At 46.5% G+C, this 20,498-nt stretch overlaps 1 protein-coding gene across 24 annotated transcripts in view; it reads right to left on the bottom strand.

Moving 5' to 3' along the window:
• Positions 1-5,122, bottom strand: part of ZNF618 (zinc finger protein 618) — a 183,664-nt gene extending 178,542 nt beyond the window's left edge. For 22 of the 24 annotated variants that reach the window (XM_070251174.1, XM_070251175.1, XM_070251177.1 and 19 more), the window contains exon 1: positions 4,970-5,122. In XM_070251174.1, coding sequence (XP_070107275.1) covers positions 4,970-5,002 — 33 coding nt within the window. In that variant the 5' untranslated portion in view covers positions 5,003-5,122. The remainder of the gene's footprint in view (positions 1-4,969) is intronic. The other 2 variants (XM_070251192.1, XM_070251197.1) reach the window with 1 other exon arrangement.
• Between the last annotated feature and the right edge of the window lie 15,376 nt (positions 5,123-20,498).

The following is a 20,498-nucleotide window of genomic DNA, read 5'->3' as shown; positions in this document are numbered from 1 at the left end:
TCTGGCAATTTGAAGTAAAAGTGAGGGATAAAAGTGTGTCTGCTCTCCCTCCCACCAAGTCAGGAGTCCACACTACTTAAAATCTCCTTTCCACAGGTGGATGGTGATGGACAGAAAGAAACTAGACTTTTGGTGGTGAACACGATGCAGTCTATACAGAAGCCGAAATATAATGATGGGCGTCTGAAATTTCCACAATGTTATAAACCAAGGTGACCTCAATAAAATAAAAAATAAATCTCCTCTCCAGCAAGAGAACCTGGCAGAGACACTGGCCTCACGCTTCCGGTCAATCTCGTCCAAGGCCGACGAGCTGGGCTGCGCACCTGACCACCAGGCAGCTGAGGCTTCTTCAGGTGTGGCCCTTAAGGCAGGCTCAACCAGGGGACAAACCATGTGGCACAGGACCCCTACCCCACAGGGTTCACGTAAAAATCAACTGGGATAATAAGTGAGAAAATAAAAGATACACAAAGTGTGCTGTACTCACAATACACCACGGTGGATCGTGCAGTCAATACCTTTCAAACTCTTTTTAACCACAACTCACAGTAGGAATTACAATTCTTATCACACACGTGTATTGGCAAATACCAAATAAGACCAAAGTTTCACGAGACAACGCTTACCTTCAACACCGTGCTCTCCCTCTGCTGTCTTGATCCTCTCTACTCTTTTCTTTTTATGTTGACTGTGACCCACTATTGACTTTATAACCCATTAACAGGTCAGGATTCACAGCTTAGTTCGGGTATGGCGAATGAGATACACACTGCCCACTCTGTGATCGACACTGCTCCTTGACCACTCCACCCCTCTCTCCAGAAACTGAGAGTCCAGACGTGACCTCAGAATCCTTCTCAACACAAGGATCCCGGCAGCTACGGCCAACCACTCGGAGGCCGAATAAGAGATGAAACCTGTTTGTCACTATGCTTGTTCTGATCCAAAGGTCTCGTTTCACAAACGTAAAAAACCGCGGCTCAGAAGGAAAAAGTGATTTGTCCAAGGTCACACGAGACCTTGGGAGAGCCGGGGCTCCTGGGTGCCCACAAAGCCACCTCGCTCTCCATCACCGGGAAGGAGACGCAACTGACATGAAACATTACAAGAACCTGGAAAAAATTCAAAATTTCGCCACGACCGTGAAAAGTCAGCTTATACATCCAGTGAAACACGCCTGGAAGTTCTTATCAGCCGACCAAGGAGAAGACAGGGGCATTCTGAGGTCAGAGGAAACAGCAGCCAAGAGCTCAGTCAAACTTGGAGGGGGAACCGTATCTGACAATGGAGGAGTTTTTTAAATTCTGCCTCTCAAATGAAACAAACCACTGGCTGTTTACTTTCTAGGACCAGGGAGGGAGAGGTCAGCCTTACGCTGACCAGCCATCTTTGTTGCTTTCCTTCTGGAAAAGCAAGAGTCCTTGTTCCAGTTCACCTCTGTGCGGGGCAGAAAGTATAAGCAAACCCTTTTTCCTCGCTTGGGCCGAAGGCAAGCTATAAAGCAGGCCCTTGAAATTTCAAACCTTATTAGAAAAAAAACAAAACAAAACTCCTTAGGCAGAAAAGCCAAACAGTAAGTAATAAGGGTCTCCACTGTGAAACTGAGTAAAAACGATCTTTCCCCAAAATAACTCAGACCATCATCACATTCCCACCCGTCAAGTCCAATTTGCCCAACTTTTTGCCCAATATTGTAAGAGAGTATGGTGAACGGACACGGGCTAACAAAACTTAGCTCCCATATCCATTTCTGGTCACACTGCCATCTAAAACAGGAGGTGGGGGGGGCAAGGTCAAGGTCAGATCTCAATCCAGAGAGACACCAATGGAAACAAAAGACAGGGACCCCACCCCCCACAGGACCATCATGCATCTCTATTTCCTCTACAACAAACATGATCAGAATAACCAATTTTAAAAGAAAAAAGAAAAAACAGGTCTACTGAACAGAAACGATTTTCAATTTCTAGCCAGGGGTTCTCTTGAAACCGTAGACAACACGACAAAATTTCAGCAGAATGAATGAAGGAATCTGAGTTGTGTGTCCAGAGATCCCGGACACACAAAGGGACGCGCAGCAATATTTTTATTCCTTGCACCAGAAATAACCTGTTATCTACAACCCTGACTTTTTTCTCAGATGCCTGGAGGGGGTCCCCACTCACCCCTCCCCAGCCCAGGGCACAGCTCTCCTCCATCACTTGCTAAACTCAGGCCTACGGTCTCAGGAGGCCTCCAGAGCCCTTGGAAATTATAAATTCTTTGACCGTCCTAGGCATCGGCCTAAATAATTCAACAGAAAAAAAAAATTTTAATTATGCTACTAAAAAAAAAAAAAAAACTCATTCCAAATATGTCAGAATGTGGCCAGTCGGCCCTGAAGGATTTCGTTACTAAAAAAATAAAACCTCCCAAATGCAATGGCGACGATGGGAAATGTCAAGCCTCTGCCACTGTCAGAACTATTTCACAGAATTCGTATCCCCTTAGAAATCTGAATTTCCACAAAATGGGGTTGGGAATCCACGGACTGGGGCCACCATGTCTTCCAAGACCAGCTGGTGGCTGGCGCAAGGGGCACAAGGTTTCCTGTCTCGGTCCTTGTGTGACCCACAGAGAGCTCCCCACCCAAGGTCCCCCACCAAGATGCCCCCTGCAAATGCTAACAACATTCACTCCTCCTTTTGGACAGAAAAATTAGAACTTTTTTTTTTTTTTTTTTGGTTCAAAATCTCCAGCAAGTTCAATCACGTCCTAATTTATCACAAATAACCCTTCAACTTTGCTTGGGTACCTTATTTTCATCTGTTAAGTTTCAATTCAGTCAATATTTGTCTTCTAAAAAAAAAATTTTTTTTTTTTTGGTTTCACCTTGATTTGATTCATTTTAAGGCCAAAAAACCTATATCCAATACTGTTTGCATACGTGCTTTCATGTTCCAAAGGCAAGTACCTTCGGGTTTGGCTTTTGTTTGTATTTTGATTTTTTTCCTCTAAAATAAAAATTCAATTTTGATGCTGGAATCAGCTGAATTGGTGTTTTACCCCATTTTTTCAGCAAAGTAAGTAAATCTCTAGAAAATCCACTAGAGAAGATGGATAAGAATCATTATTTTCATCTCCTCTCTGTCACTCCCTCTTTTCTCCTTCCTTCTTGTTAAGTCAGTAAAATTTGTGCTATTTTTTAAAATCACAGCCCGCCCCCACCGCCAGAACGATCGAGGCTAATGGATTTTTTTTTCCCCTTTGAAAGTAATCAAATTTGCGAAAAATACCAAATGTTAATAAACTACCAACCCCTCATCACAATCTAAGAGGCCTGAAACCAATCTGGATTTTTTTTAAATAATAAATTTTTCAAATTGGAAGAGTGAGCAAGCACAGAGAAGGGAAAATTTCTTTCTACCAAGGATTCCTCAACCCTTGTCTTTATCAACTGATTCAGTTGCATGTCATAAAAAATGAGCTTCTGTGAATCCACTGTTAGTTTTTTCATAATAATGTTAATTATGCATATCTTATTTTAATGGCGGTCTCTCCTACAAATCTGTGGGCTACTCAATTTGTATAATGTAATGAATTTACATTTTTTTCCCCACTGAATACTGCTCAAAAAAGGTTCCTGACATTTTCTGGATAAAACAACAACAAAAAAAGAAATGCCTAGACCTTTCAGGCAACAAAATCAGAAAACAGTCTTAATTATTCCATCAAAACAAAAAAAATAACACCAAACCCAACAAATGCAGGGGGAAAAAAGACAAGATTTCACTCTAACTTTTCCAGTTTCTATTTCTCTTTAGAACCTTGGAATTTAAATGCAGTAAAATGTAAATGCAAAATTAAAAAAAAAAAACTAGAATTTTTGGGTGTGTCCAAAGGCAACATTTTAGGGTCTATTTTCTCTTTTAAATCCTTCCTTCTTGGAAACAGAAAAACTTTAAATATTGTCAAATGGTGAAATTAGTCTTTTTTGCCCGCTGAGCTAAACAAGTTCCAAATTAGAATTAAGTACAATTTCTAATTGCTTCATAAAGCCAATTCCCCCAGTTTTCTCTAAACTCAACAATTTCCCTCCTTTCCTCATTCCAATTAGTTTTTTTCTCAAACTAAAATGAGTTGGGCAGCCAAACTGACTTTAGTTTTAGGAGGCTTTTTGCTTTCTCCCCTTCAAAAACTGAATTCATTCAAATTCCAGCTTAATTTTCATTTACATATTATCTGGATTTAGCTTCCGAAATAAAAATTGTCTCCACGCTCCTGGAAAGATCAAAGTGAAAATTTTCACCGCAAAAAAGAAAAAAAAAGAATGCCTCTCCCCTCCCATGCCTTACAGTGCAAACTTTTCAAAAAATAAGAAATAAAAAATATTTCTTTGCAATTTTCATTTCTTTTTTTATTTACAAAATAGTATCCTCTAGGTGGCGTCGTTTTAATGGGAAAAAACTACCGTTTGAAGAAAAATTAGAAAAAAAAATTGAGAAAGGGAAATATGGCCTAAAAAAAAAAGATTGTTGCAAAGATGGGGGGCCCGGGGAGAAAGACCTCCCGGGGGGGGTCATCGGGGACCCCGAGCGCAGAGAGGGTCAGGGGGAAATTGCAAATTTAAAGGGGAGGGGGGAGAGCTGGAAGGGGTTGCATTTTTGCAAAATGTGAATTGTCCAAACTGAAATGGCTGCTCTGTTCTGTCGCCGCTTTGTTTTCTGGGCTCCGGTCCGAGCCCGGGGCTGCAGGGGGCGCTGGGGGGGGCCCCCCCAAAGACCCCCTCGTCGCCCCCACCCTCCGCAACCCCCGCGCCGCCCGGGGGGGGCTCCCCAGCCCCCCAGCCGCCCCTGGGCGCCCACAAAAAAGCCCGCAAACGTGCCCAGGCACTTTGCATTTTGCAAACCTTGCAATGAAGTGGCGCAGCGCCCCGGGCCCGGCCCCCGGGCCCCGCGCCGCGCCTGCCCCCGGCCCCCCGTCGTACCTGCGGAGCCGCCGCGCCGCCCGGCTGGTTCATGGGTCCGTGCGGGAGGAGGCGGCCCCGCGCGTCCTGCTCCTCCCGGGCCGGGTGCCGGTGCGCGCACAATGCCGCCGCCGCCGCCGCCGCCGCCGCCGCTGCCGCCGCTCCCTCCTCCGCCCGCCCGCTCCGGCCGGGGGGGCGGGGGCGCGGGGGGCGCGCGGGGGGGCGCCGGCCTCCCCCCAGCCGCGGCCCGCCCGCCCCGCCGCCGCGGCCGCCGCCGCCCCTCGCGGGCCGCCGCCGCCCCCGCGCCCTGCCCGCCCCCGGCCGGCTCGGCGCGCGGCCCGCCAGCCCCGGGCCTCGGCTCGGCCTCCGCGCCTCCGCGCCGCCGGCCTCCGCGCCTCCGCGCACAAAGCCGGCCGCCCGGCGCCCCCCGAACTTTCCCGCGCCCGCCCCTCGCGAGGGTCATCGCCCGCGGGGAGAAAAGTTTGGGGAGCCGCCTCTCGGCGGCACCCAAGGGGTTAACGGGAACTCTCGTGCTCCCCCCCCCCCCCCCCCCAAAAATCACACGGATTTTTTAAAATAAAGTTTGCAGAGCTGGCCTGATGGAAGGCTCGAAGGCTCGTGGGGGGGGATTTCTCTCGCCCCTGCCACCCGTGCCAAAAAATCTCGAGGACCTGGAAAAGCAAAGTTCGGAGAGCTGGCCCTGGGTCAGACGAGAGGGGCTAAGGGGGCCCTTCCTAGCCTGCCTCCCCAATCAGATTGACTTTATAAATAAATATTGGAGGAGCCGCTTTGATGCGAAAGGCGGGATGAAGAGAATATTTCTAACTACCCCGTTGGTATTATTTTTTTTAAAGAATATATTTATTTTAGAAAGAAAAGTTTGCAGAACTGGCCCTATGTAAAACGAGAGGGGTTAAAGGTTAAGGGAGGTTAGCCCCCCTCCCCCATCCCCCAGTGAAGCTACTTCACAAAAGAAAAATTCGAGAAACTGTTTCTAGGCGAAATAAATAGTGAACAAGAATATTTCCATCCAACACTCTGAAAAATCAGATTTTCTTTTGTCTTTTTAATTTGAGGAACTGGCTCCTTGTGACTTGGGAAGGTTTAAAGGGGATTTTTTTTTTCTGTCTTCCTCGTGACCCTCCCAAAAAATCCGATTTTTTTTTTTTTTTAAAAGCTCGAAGGACCTGCCCCATGTAGAGACTGGAGGAATCTCCGAATCCATCCTACACCTCCCACCACTGACTCATTTTTAGAATAAAAATGTGAAGAATTGCTCATGTATGAGGTGGGAGAAGTCTTTCTTTACCGCTCCCCAAGAGATAAAAACGAGAATTACATAGAATTATAAGAATATAAAAAATAAATGCATTGGAAATTAAGAGTAAGCAGGTATCTTTTCTCTGCCCCTACCTTAAAACATCAAATTTATTTCTTTTCACGTTTAAGGAGTTGGAGCAATATGAGACGGGGGAAGAGTTACAGAAACTTTTGCCCTACACCCCCTAGAAGAGTTATTTTTTAAATGTCAGGAAACTGAGGGACCATGTAGAAAACGCTTTCTCTCCCTGAATGAAAATGTGGGCATTGAGCCCACATAGGAGGCATAAGATTACGAGATACGTTCTTCCCCAACTAAAAAATGCACAAGAAGTTAAGAGACCAACAATTCTCCCATTGCCCAAAAAGTTGGAGAGTCATTAAATATAAAAAGTGGGCATTTTTCTCCCCTCCAGCCTGGCAAGTATGTCCCTGGCAGAGGTTTGGCAGCTTCTGCCAAGGCTGGTGTAGGGCAGCACCGAGGGGAACAGGACAGCCTGTGGAGTTTGGCAGAGCTGGGCTCCCAGGAGCCCCGGGCGGACGTGCGGGGCCAGGCAGCCCCCTGCCCGCCTGCCCCTCATCCGCCAGATGGCTGAGGCCTTGTTACCCCCAAGAGATGCTCAAGGTTTGATGTCTCTCTGGCTGCATCCCTGTGTGAAGGTTTCTGGGCACCTGTCTCAAGGCCAAGACCCCTCCTCTGCCTAGTGGAGCCAAGCCTGACCTTAGGCCCTGGAGTAGAAAGGAAATGGACCCAAAATGACAAGGGGTCTCAATCCCAACGGCTCAGAGTTATAGGGTACCAAGGAAAAAGATTTGGCCCTGGGAGTCAGGAAAACGTGATGCAATAAGTATTCACTGAGCACTTCCCATGTGCCAGGCAGGTTGTGTCTAGCAGGGCAGACACGCCATAAAGAAGATTGCTTGCAGCAGCCCGTCTCAAACTTGAGCGATCCTCAGAATCGCAGGAGGGCCTGCTGGAACACAGACGCCTGGGCGCCCCCAGACTTTCTGATTCAATCAGTCAGGGGTGGGGACCACTAATTTGCATTTCTGACAAGTTCCCAGGTGATGCTCATGCTGCTGGTCTAAGGACTACATTTTTAATACCATTGCAATGTCGTGCCAACAACGAAATGCAGAGGTGAGGGAGAAACAGGAAGGGCCCAACCCAACCTGGGGGGCGGCAAAGATTCCGGGAGGAATAACATCCCGCTGGAAAGGTGGGTAGACGCATCCTTCCTCTCCAAGTCTTAATCAGATGGCAGGGTCTCTCTAGATTCGGAATTCTTAAATACGATCCTTGCGTAAGTCTGGGGATCCATGAACTAAGCAGTTTTATGTCTTAAGCAAATTTATGTCCATATGTACATTTTTGGGGAGAAAATCTCTGGCCTTCACCGATTGCTCAAAAGGGCCAGTGACCCCAACCTGGAATGATCTGCAACCAGTTTCCAGGCACCTTGGGCCTGGAAAATCCTCATGAATCCTTCTCAGGTGTCTCTTTCTGGGATCACCACAAATCCTTTCTGCTTCTCTACCACCCACGGCCCGCAGGAACTGGGCCTTCTCTTCTGTCAGCACATCCCAACAGAGAGTCCAGAGTGTATTCATCACCAGTGTGAGGTGGTCCTCCAAGGGGTCCCAGCCCTGGAGGGTCTGTCCCTTCTCTACTCTGTCCCTGCTGGGCCATGAAGAGTGTGCTAAGGGGATGAAGACTGAGCTTGGTGTCTTCCTGACAAAATCCGGCTTCTAAATGAACACACGCATTTCCCAAACTACAGTGGAAACTATGCAGTCACCCAGAGCTGTGATTGCTCCCTGTCCAGGAAGTTAACCAAGGGGAGACTGGCCAAGCAGAGATCTCGGGAGGGGGAGAAGAACAGGGAGAGGAGCCAAAGTACTTATTGAGGGGCCGGCCTTGTGGCCTAATGGTTAAGCTCGTGCACTCCACTTCGGCAGCACGGGGTTCGCTGGTTCAGATCCTGGGCGCGGACCTACATACCGCTCATCAAGCCATGCTGTGGCAGCATATCACATAGAAGAACTAGAAGGCCCTACAACTAGGATATACAACTAGGTACTGGGGCTTTGGGGAGAAAAAAAAAAAGTATTTGGTGAGAGCCCAGGGGTGGGACCAGACCTGCTCAGTGATGGAACAGGCACCACAATATTGGGGGGAAGAATGACCATCAGTCAGAGCTGCTGAGAACAGACGCTTACATTAGGTGGAAACATAGTCCAGTAGGGACCTCCAAGGCTTACCAGCCTCTAATGGTCCATGATTCAACTCGACATGCCCGTGTTTATCAAATTCTGGAAACTTCTGACCCCTTCCATGCCCATCTCGCTGTGCCGTGAATCTGCACTGCCTCATTAACACCTATACGGCTTGATTATGTGGAGTCAACCACCTGGGTTCCATCCTTGGCTCAGGTCCTCACATGCACCGTAATCTTGAGCAGACAGTTCAACCTCCCTTGCCTCCGTTCCCGCATCCTTCTAATGGCACTGACAGTAGTATCTCCCTCATGGGCGTGCTCTGGGGATGAAATGAGATAACAGGTGTAAAGCTTTCGGAAAGCGCCTAGCACAAAGGAATCACTCCATACACATCAGCCGCTGGAATCACAGACACACATGTTTCCTGCCTCTGCCACTGACCAGCAGTGTGACCTTGGGCGAGTGGCTTAATCTCTGAGCCTTAATTTCTGTCCCTGTAAAATGGGTATCCTAAAACCTCCCAGTCTTATCAACACTCTTTTAGTTGTGACCAGTAGAAGCAAAATCACACTAAACTTAAATAAAAGGCAGGGGGAGGTGTTATTTGATTAACTTAAGAGGTGCAGCATGGTACCCAAGGGCAGGAAATGAAATGAAGCCTCAAGAGGATTTGGAGCCAGGAACTAGAAAATCACCAGGAAGTGGGCTTGCTCTCTCCATCGTTCTGGGCTACAGGTCTTTTGACATCCCAGCCCTATTCGTTCTCACTGTCTGTCCGTCTCTGTCTCTCTCCCCCTCTTCCTTCCTGCCTCTCTCCAGGTGACTACTCTCTGCTTCTTTGGGCACACATTCAAAACGGCTGCCCCACTGTCCTCTCAGTGCCAACAGGTGCCGACCAGTCTCTCTGTGTGCAAATTCTCAAGAAAGAGAATGTGATTGGCGAAGCTTGGCTCAGGTGTCACCAGGAGCCAACTGTTTGATGACCAAGGGGAGCAGGGTCATGTAATCCACAGAGACTTCTGAGACCCACCCCTGAGGGAAGGGGGTGTGGTGGGCTGGGCAGACCCCTCAAATGCCGTACCTCATTGAGGACAGTGAGGATTTGCTGAGATCAGGGCTGTAAAGATGCCAGTCCAGGGCCTGACACACTCAAATGCACACTCAAAAGGTGGATTTCCTCCTGATGGAGTCTAGAGACAGCTGGGTGACCTGAGGTCGAGGATGGTGCGATTTTCTCGGGTGAGGATGGCAAGGAGACGCCACGCTTGTGTCACAGGCAAGTGAGGGGAACAAGGAGACATGCTTTGCCCCAGAAGTGACCTTTAGGTCCCAAACAGAACCTGGGTCTTGGCTGAAACCTGTGGGTAGATCTTGGTGGAGAAGATGATTTTGGAGTGAAACCATTGGTTCTCAAGGGTGTGGGACAGAAGGAAGTCAGGACCAAAAATGATGTCGTCTTCCTCCAGCTGGGTTTCTTTTTTTAAGCCTAAAATATGAGGAAAGTGCTCCTTGTAACAGCCCAACCAGAGAGACTTGGGCTCCCTAAGTGTCTACACAATGGGAGAGAACCACACAATCCAGTCTTACGAAATCTCAGCAATTTCTCAAACAAGATGGCAACATTTTCTTTGATTCATGACTTCTCTGAAGTGGGCGGGAAAGGTACAATCACCCCCACTTTAAAGATGAGGAATTTGAGGCTCCAGTCCCTGGCCAGACCAGCCTGTGGCAGTCCAGTCTGACTCTCATGCAATGCTCTTCCCGTCGTACTCTGGCTGCCCCTGTGGAACTTTCTGGGGATTGGAATCAAAATTGACAGATTCTTTAAATCATCTTGCTTTGGGTCTGGCATTTTCTTTTTTTCCTTCCTTTCGTACCCCTCCCTCCCCTCCACCACGAAGGAAGACATTGGGAAGAGGTGGCGACAACTTATTTCCTCAAGAGAGGTCCTTGCAAGTCATGCTGAAGTCTTCAGAGAGACTCCGGCAGTCCCCCAGGAAGGTGAGTCCAGGAGGAAAAGTCAGAAAGAACGAAGACTCAGGACGGAAGTCTGGTGAATCGAAAGAGAGAGAGCAAGCTGATGGCTCAGACCAAGAACCAGAGTCGAAGCCAAATCTGAGTAGGCTGTCTCTGGATTCAAGAGCAAATGCTCGTTATGTATCTAAAATGCACGGACTGTTTCGTAAACCTGTTCCATGGCCCTGCCATCCCGTGAGGCCTAGAGAAAGTCCGGCATCCTAGTGAAGATCTCATCCAGTCTCTGCAGCTAGACCTGTGTGGGAATCCCTGCTTTGTACTCGCCAGACTATGACCTGAGCCACCATAAAAGCCTCAGTTTCCTCATCTGTAAAATGGGCAAAATAAGGTGCTTAGCATACAGGGTTATTTAAAGCATTAACTCATGTTATGCACTCAACACACAGTAGTTATTATTGTGAGTCCCAGCCCATTAACTTATATAAGGGAATTCAGGCCCCTGGGTGGTGGGGGGCGGGGGGTGGGGAGTCACCTCACTGGAGTCACCAATGTCATCCAGCCAAGAAGGGAACAAAGTCAGCTTTGGAGACAGTTGCCCCCAGTCCAGCAGGCTATGCCCCCCGATACAGCAGCAATCCTGATCTCAGTTCTGCTGTATCTCAGAAAGGAGAAGGACCCAGGCCAGGGGAAAGAAGGAAGAAGAAGGAAGATGGCAGGAGCTGGTCCATGTCATTTTCTCCTAATGCCATCTGGAGCCCCCAAAGGAGGCTTTCATTTGTCCTTTCTGCTGTGAGGTACTCTAAAGAATGGGATTGGCAGACAGTGTGACCTGGTGTGGGGCTCAGGCTCTGGACTCAGACAGAATGGCTCAGATCCCAGCCCTTTCCAACCACGTGAGCCTGAGCACATCATACTCCTGTCTCTGAGCCTCAGTTTCCTTAACTGTTAAATGGGATAATAGCATATACAAGCATGTTTAAAGGACAGTTAGAAAAACCGATGAATGCCAGCACACAGTAGGTACCTACCCAAGATGGTAGTGATGATGATATTAATGATGGCGGGATCTCAATAACTTGTTGCTGCACAACCGTCCGGTGGATGGAGCCTGTCTGAAATGACAGCTCGGTCTCGACACCGTTCAGTTATGCTCCTGAGTTACCTCCACTAACAGATGAGGAAAGTGAGACACAGAAGATAAAACAGAATGTACCTTTCACCAGCAAATGGACAAATGGGCATGCCGCACCTCCTGATGGGAGGCACGGACAAGAACCAACAGCGCTCGCGTAGAATTCCTGCCAAAAAATGCATAACCCAAATCTAATCATGGGGAAGCAGCAGACGAACCCAGACCGGGGGGCATTCTACCGAACAACTGGCCTGTCGTCTGCAAAAATGTCAATGTTATGAAAGACAAAGAAAGGCTGAGGAACTGTTTCAAATTAAATGAGACTAAAGAAATACGACAACTAAAGGCAAAGCGTGATGTGAAATTGGACGCTAGATCAGAGTGGAAAAAAAATTGCCAGAAAGGACAATATGGGGACAATTGGTGAAATTTGAGTATGGTAGGATATTCAATAATGGTATTTATTCAGGTTAAATTTCTGAATTGATAAATGTTCTGTGGTTGTGTAAGATGATGTTCTTGCCCTTTGAAAGTAGGCACTTTGGTGTAAATGATATGACGTCTGTGACTCTTAAATGGTTCAAGAAAGCAAATTATATGTATGTGCATATACGTATCTACATATATGCCTATATGCATACACATATCATATATATGTGAGATAAAGCAATAATATATGGCTGCATATTAACAATTAGTGAATCTGGGTAAAGAGTATGCAAGAGTTATTTGAACTATTCTTTCAACTCTTCCATATAACTTTGAAATTATTTCAAAATAAAAAATTAAGAAAAGTAATATATCCGAAATGTTTGAAACAGCTAGAAGCCTACGCTGAAATTACTCTCATCAGGATGAATTCTTTTTGTTATACGTTTGACGACAAAATCCTATTCGCTGATCAGTGGTTTGTCCACATCAAAATTTGTGGATTGTTTTTTTTCTAACAACGTGAGTTTTCTTTTGTGACCATTATTCCTACCAGGTCCAGTTTTCCCAGGCAAATTCCATGATCTAAATTTTGTCAAACAGATTTAAAGTCTTCCATCAATTTTTGGTCAATAACACTCTTTACTGTGCACAGCGTCAGACTGGTCAGTTTTATTTTCTGTTGCTTACTTCTACCAAGTAGAAATGTTTGCAATTTTTGCAATTTTTGGTGTTACCAGTAACATTGAATTCTTCAAAGAGTTATTTTTTTTTCTAAAATTAATTTTACTGTGTGTAGTTTAGAGGGATTCTCGACCCTGGCTGGGCATCAGAAAGAACTGAGAGGGCTGTGAAAAAGAGTTTTCCCGCCTCTATCCATCCCCACCACCCCTGAATCAGTAGGTCTGGTGTGGGACCCAGATATCAGTATTTTTCACAAGCCCTCCCACCCCCCAGTTCTACAGCGGTTACTGGCCCATCGCTTGGCATGACGCCCAGCTTGCCTTACATCATTCGTCATACAATCATTGCAAACTCTCTGGACCTTGCCATCCTCATTACTTTAACATTCCATTTGCCCCACTTGACTATGAGGTTTATGAGGAGAGACTTGGGGCCCGGGGTGATGCGGAGGCGTGAAGCTGTACTTCCTCTGAGTTTCTAGTTAGGGGAAGTCAATAAATATTCTTTGTTTGTTTGTTTTGTTTTGTTAAGCCAATTTGAAGAAGGATTCTGTCCCTTGCAACTGAAAAAATGATTTGTCTTGCGTTCCTCCTGGCTCACCTTCCTGACTGCGTTGTTCCTTATCATCCTGGGCTCCTCTGCTGTGCTCTGAGGCCCACTGCTGGGAAGAACCACTGTGCTTGTCACTGCTCGTCACCACCTGTGACGCCCAGGTAAAGACCCCTGAGAGGGTGATGCATCTTCCACGCAGGCTCCGGGAGCAGGGACGGTGAGGGCAATCTGGGCTGCCCAGTCATCCTGCTTTGCCCTGAACGGTTCTGATGTGCGTCTGTTGTTCCAGCACAATTACTAATGACATTCCTTCCACTATCGATAGTGTCATTGTTTGAATAATACAGTCTATGGTCCCCCTTAGCACGCCACGCTTCTTTTTATGGTGGCATTCCTTTAGTCTGCACAATCTCCTACGTAAAGCTCAACAGGAGCGTCAGACTTTACCTAAAGGTTGGATAACAGCATGGGAGGTGCAGCAGCATCCCAAGATGGCTACAACAGTATCTCCCATCCCACATGCTCTTCTACAAGGTGACCTTGGTTCTCCTCTCAAGAGGTGGAGTCTAATTCTCCTCCCCTTGACTTTGGGTAGGCTTGTGACTGCTTCAACCAACAGACCACTGCGGAAGCGATGTTGAGTGACTTCCTAGGCTGAGGCATAAAAGACGAAGTAGCTCCCACCTTATTCCCACCTTCTTCACTCATAGTTGGAGCCCTGGGCCATCATGTAAGAAGCCCAACTTCCTTGAGGCCGCCATGTTGTAAGGATGCTAAGCCACATGAGAGGCTGTGTGTAGCCCCTGAGGTAGGCAGCCTGGCAAACAGACTCTAAGATGATAATCATGTCCTTGCATAATCCCTTCCTCTTGAATGAGGCTGAGACTTGCTTCTAATGACTTGCTTCTGATCAGTAGAATACTGCCAAGGTGATGGGTTGTCACTTCTGTGATTATGTCCCATAAGACTGTAACTTCTGTCTGTCTGGTAGATGCTGCTTTGCTGGCTTGGATAAAGCAAGTTGCCATGTTGGGGAGTCCCATGTGCCAAGGAACTGAGGACAGTCTCCAGCCAACAGCCACTTAGGAGCCTTAGCCCCCAGTCCAACAACCCAAAAGGAACCGAGTCCTGCCGACAACCAGGTAAGCGAGCTTGGAAGTGGCTCCTTCCCCACTGAGCCTCCAGCGAGACACCAGTCCTTGCTTGTAACCACATGAGAGACCCAAAAGTAGCTTCCTGACCCAAAGAAACTGTGAGATAATAAACATGTGTGGAGGATCACCTCTGTATGCACCAAAATTTTTATGTCAATAATTTGGAATGGAAATCCTTCCCAGCCTCTCACACAAGGGAGCATCATTCCTGCTGCCTTTCCTGAAATCTCACATCAAGCACGGCCTGAGAACCCAGTAAGGTGAACGAACTGAGCCCAGGACATTTGCACAGTAGAGGGAATTTCCCAAAGGAAAACATTTTGTTTGGTCCAGATTTTTGAGAGCTGTTGAGTATGCATTCGGTTCTTCAGAAGTCAATGTTTGAGAAATAGCCCTTCCACGATCCAACTGTATCCTTCCTACCAAGAGACAAATGTAATCCAGAAGTCCCCCAGGCCTTACCAGCCTGTAGGTATCAATGAGGTCACACTTTATTTATTTATTTAATAAATACTTACCTAGGGCTTGCAATGAGCTGTCCCAAGGGCGTTAAAACCATTGATCCTTGGAACAACTTTATGAGATAGATATTATCGATTCTCCTCACGGTTTTACAAATGAAGAAACTGAGGCACAAAGAGGTAAAGTAACTCACCCAAAGACCCAGAGCTCCTAAGTGGATGTGAGTTTTGGACCCAGGAGTCCGACTCTAGTGTCTGTACTCATATTCACGTTGCTAACCTGAGTCTCATTGGTGTGGATCCCCCACCTGCGTGGAGGGAGCATTTGAGCCTCTCTGGTAAGTTTCCCTCCTTCCTTTAATTTGTCACAATTTCTAGAGTTGTTGGGAGGTGTCACGTGTGGGCTCAGTGCTCTGTTGGATACTGGTCCTGGAGGGCAAGTCTGCCACTATGTTTATTCTACCAGCTATCTGTTACCAAAACGCTCCATAACAAATAGCCCCAAGACTCAGTAGCTTCAAATGATAAGCATCAATTTGGTTCATAAATCTGCTGGTCGATTGAAAGGTTCTTCTGGTCTTGGCTGAGCTCATTCACGTGGCTGGGGTTGGCTGCCTCTTAGCTGATCTATATTGTCTGTGGCTTGGACCACTAAGGCTCCATGGTTCTGGTCCACACGTTTCTCATCCTCCAGCAGGGTAGCCAGGGCACACGCACTTGGCCATGGCAGAGGAGAAATGCAGACAAGCCCAACTCTGCAGGCACTTTCCAAGCCTCTGTTTAAATCACATTTGCGAGCATCCCGTTGGCCAAAGCAAGTCACACAGCTGGGCCCCCAGTCAGAGCAGAAGAATACTGTTACAGGGCACAAGGCAGAAATACAGGTGAGGATAAAGGACTGGGGACATCAATGCAACCAATCTACCACACTTATCCCCAACTTTCCCTCTTCTAAAAAAATACCAGAATAAAATCAAATTTCGAGATAAAAAATCATTTAGATAAAACTGCCCAAGATTCCATAAGTTAAAGTTCTCCTCTGAGAGATGGTAAAGAAGGAAACCAAACCCAGGGCAAGATGCACAAATGGTTTCTTTATAAAGGGAAAGCAGCAGTGGTCCTCTGTATCCGTAGCAAATGAAAGTGAGAATTCAGAACTCAGCCCACCAATGTGCCAGGGAGGTCACATTCTGGTGGCAAAGTGGCAGCCAGCAGGGTAGGCATTGTGCAGGCCTGGTGTCTGAGCAATAATGTTAGCGCAGAAGTCACATCAGAGCGGGCCCACAACAAAACAGACTCAGTTGGCAACTTCTTAGCATATCAATGTCTCATTTTGTTTCTGGGGTGGAAAGCTCAAATATTGGCTTGCCTGATTCAAAATTGGCCCCTAGGCAACCCCAGTTTTTTCAGGAGGGTCTGAGCGAATATACACTTTATGCCTGTCCCTGGAGAGCCGGAACTATCCTTTTCTGGGCTCACACACCCTGCACATAGCCCTGTAATTCTTTCACTGAGAAATGGGGGAGCTTTGTTATGACAGCCCAACTAGTCTGCAGACCTACAACCCACGGCCCCTTTCTTCTCCCACGAGAATGCACAGGAAATATCAACCTATCCAAGGTGGCAAAGGTCATGACCTGTGGATAAATATTGACTGGTGCTTTTTTGGAAATAATAGAAAAGCGTCAATAGACAGTAAAAGTTACAATAAAAAAATAATAATAACTAACAAGCCTGGAGCATTCTGCTTTTCATTACAGAGACATCAGGACATGTACAACGGCAGCTCATTGCCTTAAAGTGGCAGGCTTACATGCTGTGGTAGGCATCCCATATGTAAAGTTGAGGAAGATGGGCATGGATGTTAGCTCAGGGCCAGTTTTCCTCAGCAAGAAGAGGAGGATTGGCAGTAGTTAGCTCAGGGCTAACCTTCCTCAAAAAAATAAATAAATAAAAAGTGGGAGGCTTAATGGAGAAAAACGATCACCCTTTGCAGGTGCCCAGACCCCTTCCCAGACTACATCAGAGATGGGAGGAACCCTAGCAATCCTGTGAATCCATTTGCCCTATACACACGTTACCTCAAATAATTCTGAAAGGATCCCCATGAGGTCAAGGTGTACACATCCCCATTTTAAAGAGAGGAAACTGAGGCACAGAGCTTCAATGAAGGAAGTCGCCCAAGTCACAGAACACATTTGCGTTGAGGCAGTCTGACTCCAGAACTGGCCCTCTTCCATATGACTCTACAAAAGCTCCTGTTCAGGGGTACCCTTCAGATGCCACCAGTCCTGGTGGCTTTCAGAGTAGAAGGCGCATCAACTCGGGATACAATTTCCAAAGAGTAGTTGACACAGAGTTTTAAGAGCATCCATTTCTGGATTCTCGGCTGCCATAGGTATGCTTTCCTACAGCTGGCCTGCCTGAGAACTTCAATGTGAAGCCATGGGCCTGGTTCTCCTTTCTCTCCTCTTTCTCGGCTGCCCTTCTCCCATTTGACCAAATAAAGATGCAACCCTGATCCATCCAAAACTCACTGTGGGGCATTGCCCTGGGGGAAAACCCTGGGTTGGGGGCGGGAGGGAGAGGATACCAGACACAGACCTGATTCCAAACGTTGAGGAGCAGAGCTACCTTTAATCAAGACACCACATTCCCTCTCCTACCCATCTCATTAATAGATGAATTTCCATTAATTTTACTTTTTATGTTAAACAATTATCAAAATTTTGATCAACAGTATCCTAAAATTAATTTGTGTTGATGACTCAGTTCAGAAAAATGCTTAACCCTTAGAGCCCTAAGATCACAAGAGCTATAGACATTTTAAAATTTCTATCTATAAACACATTCTTGATTTACAGACTATGCTGAGATGATCTATATAAGACTTACAAGCAGAAAAATATATTGCATTCCCATAAAATTCTGAGGGGGAAGTGGAATGGAAAAAATGATTTAAGGAGAAAGAGGAACATTGTGAAATTTCTAGCTGTTAAGAGTTTGTTCATCTATTTTTTAAACGGATGACGGTGGGTATAAAATCACTATGATATTTAAATTCCATTGGATATAGTTAAAAGAGTGATGTATCAGTTTTATTTTTAAATGCTAATATTTACAACATGCAGGACGTTATATCCTTTACAACTATTTAAAACTGGGATGACAAATTTTTTAAATATGTGACTTTTCAGAATTCTTTTGAAGGGACACGAGCAAAAAATGTGCAAAGTCCTCTGATTTTGTCCAACCACTCTTTTTACTAGATGAGGCATTTGAAATCCAGAGAGTAAAAAGGATTTACCCAAGGTCACATGGCGAAATACTACCTGAGCTAGGACCAAAAGCAAAGCCCCAGGACTCCCAATTCGGCCCTCTTTTCCTTGTCCATGCTGGCTTTCTGTATCAGTCGGAGTCCCAGCAGGGCCCGGCACTCAAAAGGCATGAAAAGGCGGAAAAGTTAGTCACATGTCTATTTACAGAAGTGAGGGCAGGGTTAAGAGAAAGCAATAGGGGCCGGTGAAATACTGAAGTCCTGGGGACTAGAAAAGGTGCAAAGCCATTTCCACCCCTGGCCAAAGGGACAAAGAGAAAGAGTCTGTCCCTGGACCCTGTGAGACCTGTAGCTATAGGAGAGGGCCACCAATGGGAAGAAGATGATCACTGCCAAACCACAGCTAGCAGGAGAGCTGGAGGAATAAGGACAATGACCTCTCTCCTCCTGCGTGGCTTGCCTGCTGGTTCCTTCCATTGGTCAAATCAACCAGCAGCCAGAGGGCAAAGGAGCTGGTTGACACAGTCCTTTGAGGTCAATGTCTTGGGAAGGACAGAGCGTGGATCTGGAGGGGCTTTCCAGTCAAGCTAAGCCACAGCAAAATGAAGACATCGTCCCCAGAAGAACCCCAAAGCCCGTGTTTACGAGGTGGGAGAAATGGTGGTATTTCCGAGAAGTTTAGAAGGATTTTTGTTTTTCATTTCGTAGCTAGGATACACAGATATGTACTTACTTTAATACTATAAGTTTTTTTTGGCATTTCCTTTCATTGGAAACTGATCTTTATTTCTCTAAAAATTGCCTTGTTAAATCCCCACTCATGGATGCTTTTGTAGACTGCTACAAACTCCAACTAAAGCCCCAGGAGGTGAGGGGAAGTCCCTGAGAAAAATGATGCAAATGGACAATTTAAACAGAATTATATTATTAAAGATAACAATATAAATTATTAATAGTCATCTATTAAAGACAGATTAATCCTGCTATAATTAGATTGAAGGAATGCATGCAATTGCTATAATCCCAAATGCTTTAACATTTAAATAACCTTTCTAGGCAACCTGTGTTCACTGTGCAGAAAGACCAGCGCCCTCTAGGGGCACGGAGCTCCAGTGACCTAATGCCCTTTGACCTGTGCTTTTTCTTCACACAAATGAGGCTGTGATGTGGGGGTGGAGTTGGGTAGAGGTGGATGGGGGAAGAAGGGTGGAGTGAGGAGGGGTACTCTTAACCCCAGTCGTCCCTAAAGGAAGGCAGCTAGGTGATGCACACAGACCCTCAGCTGGGAAATGGAAGACTTGGGTTCTAATCCTGGCAGTCATTGACTCGTTGTCGATCCTTAGCCAATGTCCTTCTCTCTGGATCTGAGTTTTCTCATTTGTAAATATTCCTCTCCAGTATCTCTTATACCACAACTGCCTTCACTCCAAAACTAGAATAATGAAAACAAACTTTTTACAGGATTGTCCTGGGCACTAAATAAAGTTAATATTTGTGAAAGAAAACAAAACACCTTGTCAGGTGCTAAACCCACATCGTGGAGCCCATATGGTATGGGAGAGAGAACACATGCTCAGGATCAGTTAACCTGGGTTTAAAATTATAGCATCAAATTGCAGACTTTTGGCTGTGGCCAACTAAGAGATCAGCAAATATTCTCCCCAAAGGGCAACTGTAAAGCTGGACAAAAATGACAAGAACAACCCTTTCCATCCTCTGGAAATCAGCTAAAGACGCAGAACCATCTGAGAAGCATTTATGTTTGAAAGCCTACTGAACTTTGGAACCAAACACTGGAAGTATGGTGTTCTTGCCCGCGGCTGCTCCCAGCCCCCACCTCCTCCCTAGTTGAGTTGGTCCGGATTCTGCCAGGATGGGACAGGCCGTGAAGCCAGGAAGATGCACTGCTGAAATCAAAGGGGACTGACTCAATTTGCAGCAGTAAGCACCCTCGTCCAGCAGCACCGGTGAAAGTGATTATCCTGGTGGCAGGTGAGCAGGAGGGCTAGTGGCTCTACTGGTCTGAGATTGTGGTCGTGGCTGAGCCAAGCGCATCCTTGGCTGAAGCTATACATGTGAGCAGCAGAGACCAGAGAGGGCACAATCCTGGGTGACCTCGAGGCTGCTCACATGTGTTTAGGAGACCCAAAAGGGCCTAGCAGAAAGTAAAATGCTGGGGCAGACTTACAAATGACCTAAACTTTGAATGTGCTCCCTTACCCACACACAGATTTCAACAGAACATGGAAGGCTTACTTGCTTGAGCTATTTCAGCACAGCCTTTGTCGAATTATTGACTGACTACTAAGCTACACAGACACAGGGACAACCCTTAGGAAGCCAG

The sequence above is a fragment of the Equus caballus genome, chromosome 25 (genome assembly GCF_041296265.1).
Source record: "Equus caballus isolate H_3958 breed thoroughbred chromosome 25, TB-T2T, whole genome shotgun sequence".
In the NCBI taxonomy this organism is placed as follows: Eukaryota; Metazoa; Chordata; class Mammalia; order Perissodactyla; family Equidae; genus Equus; species Equus caballus.
This window is presented reverse-complemented; position numbering and strand designations above follow the sequence as displayed.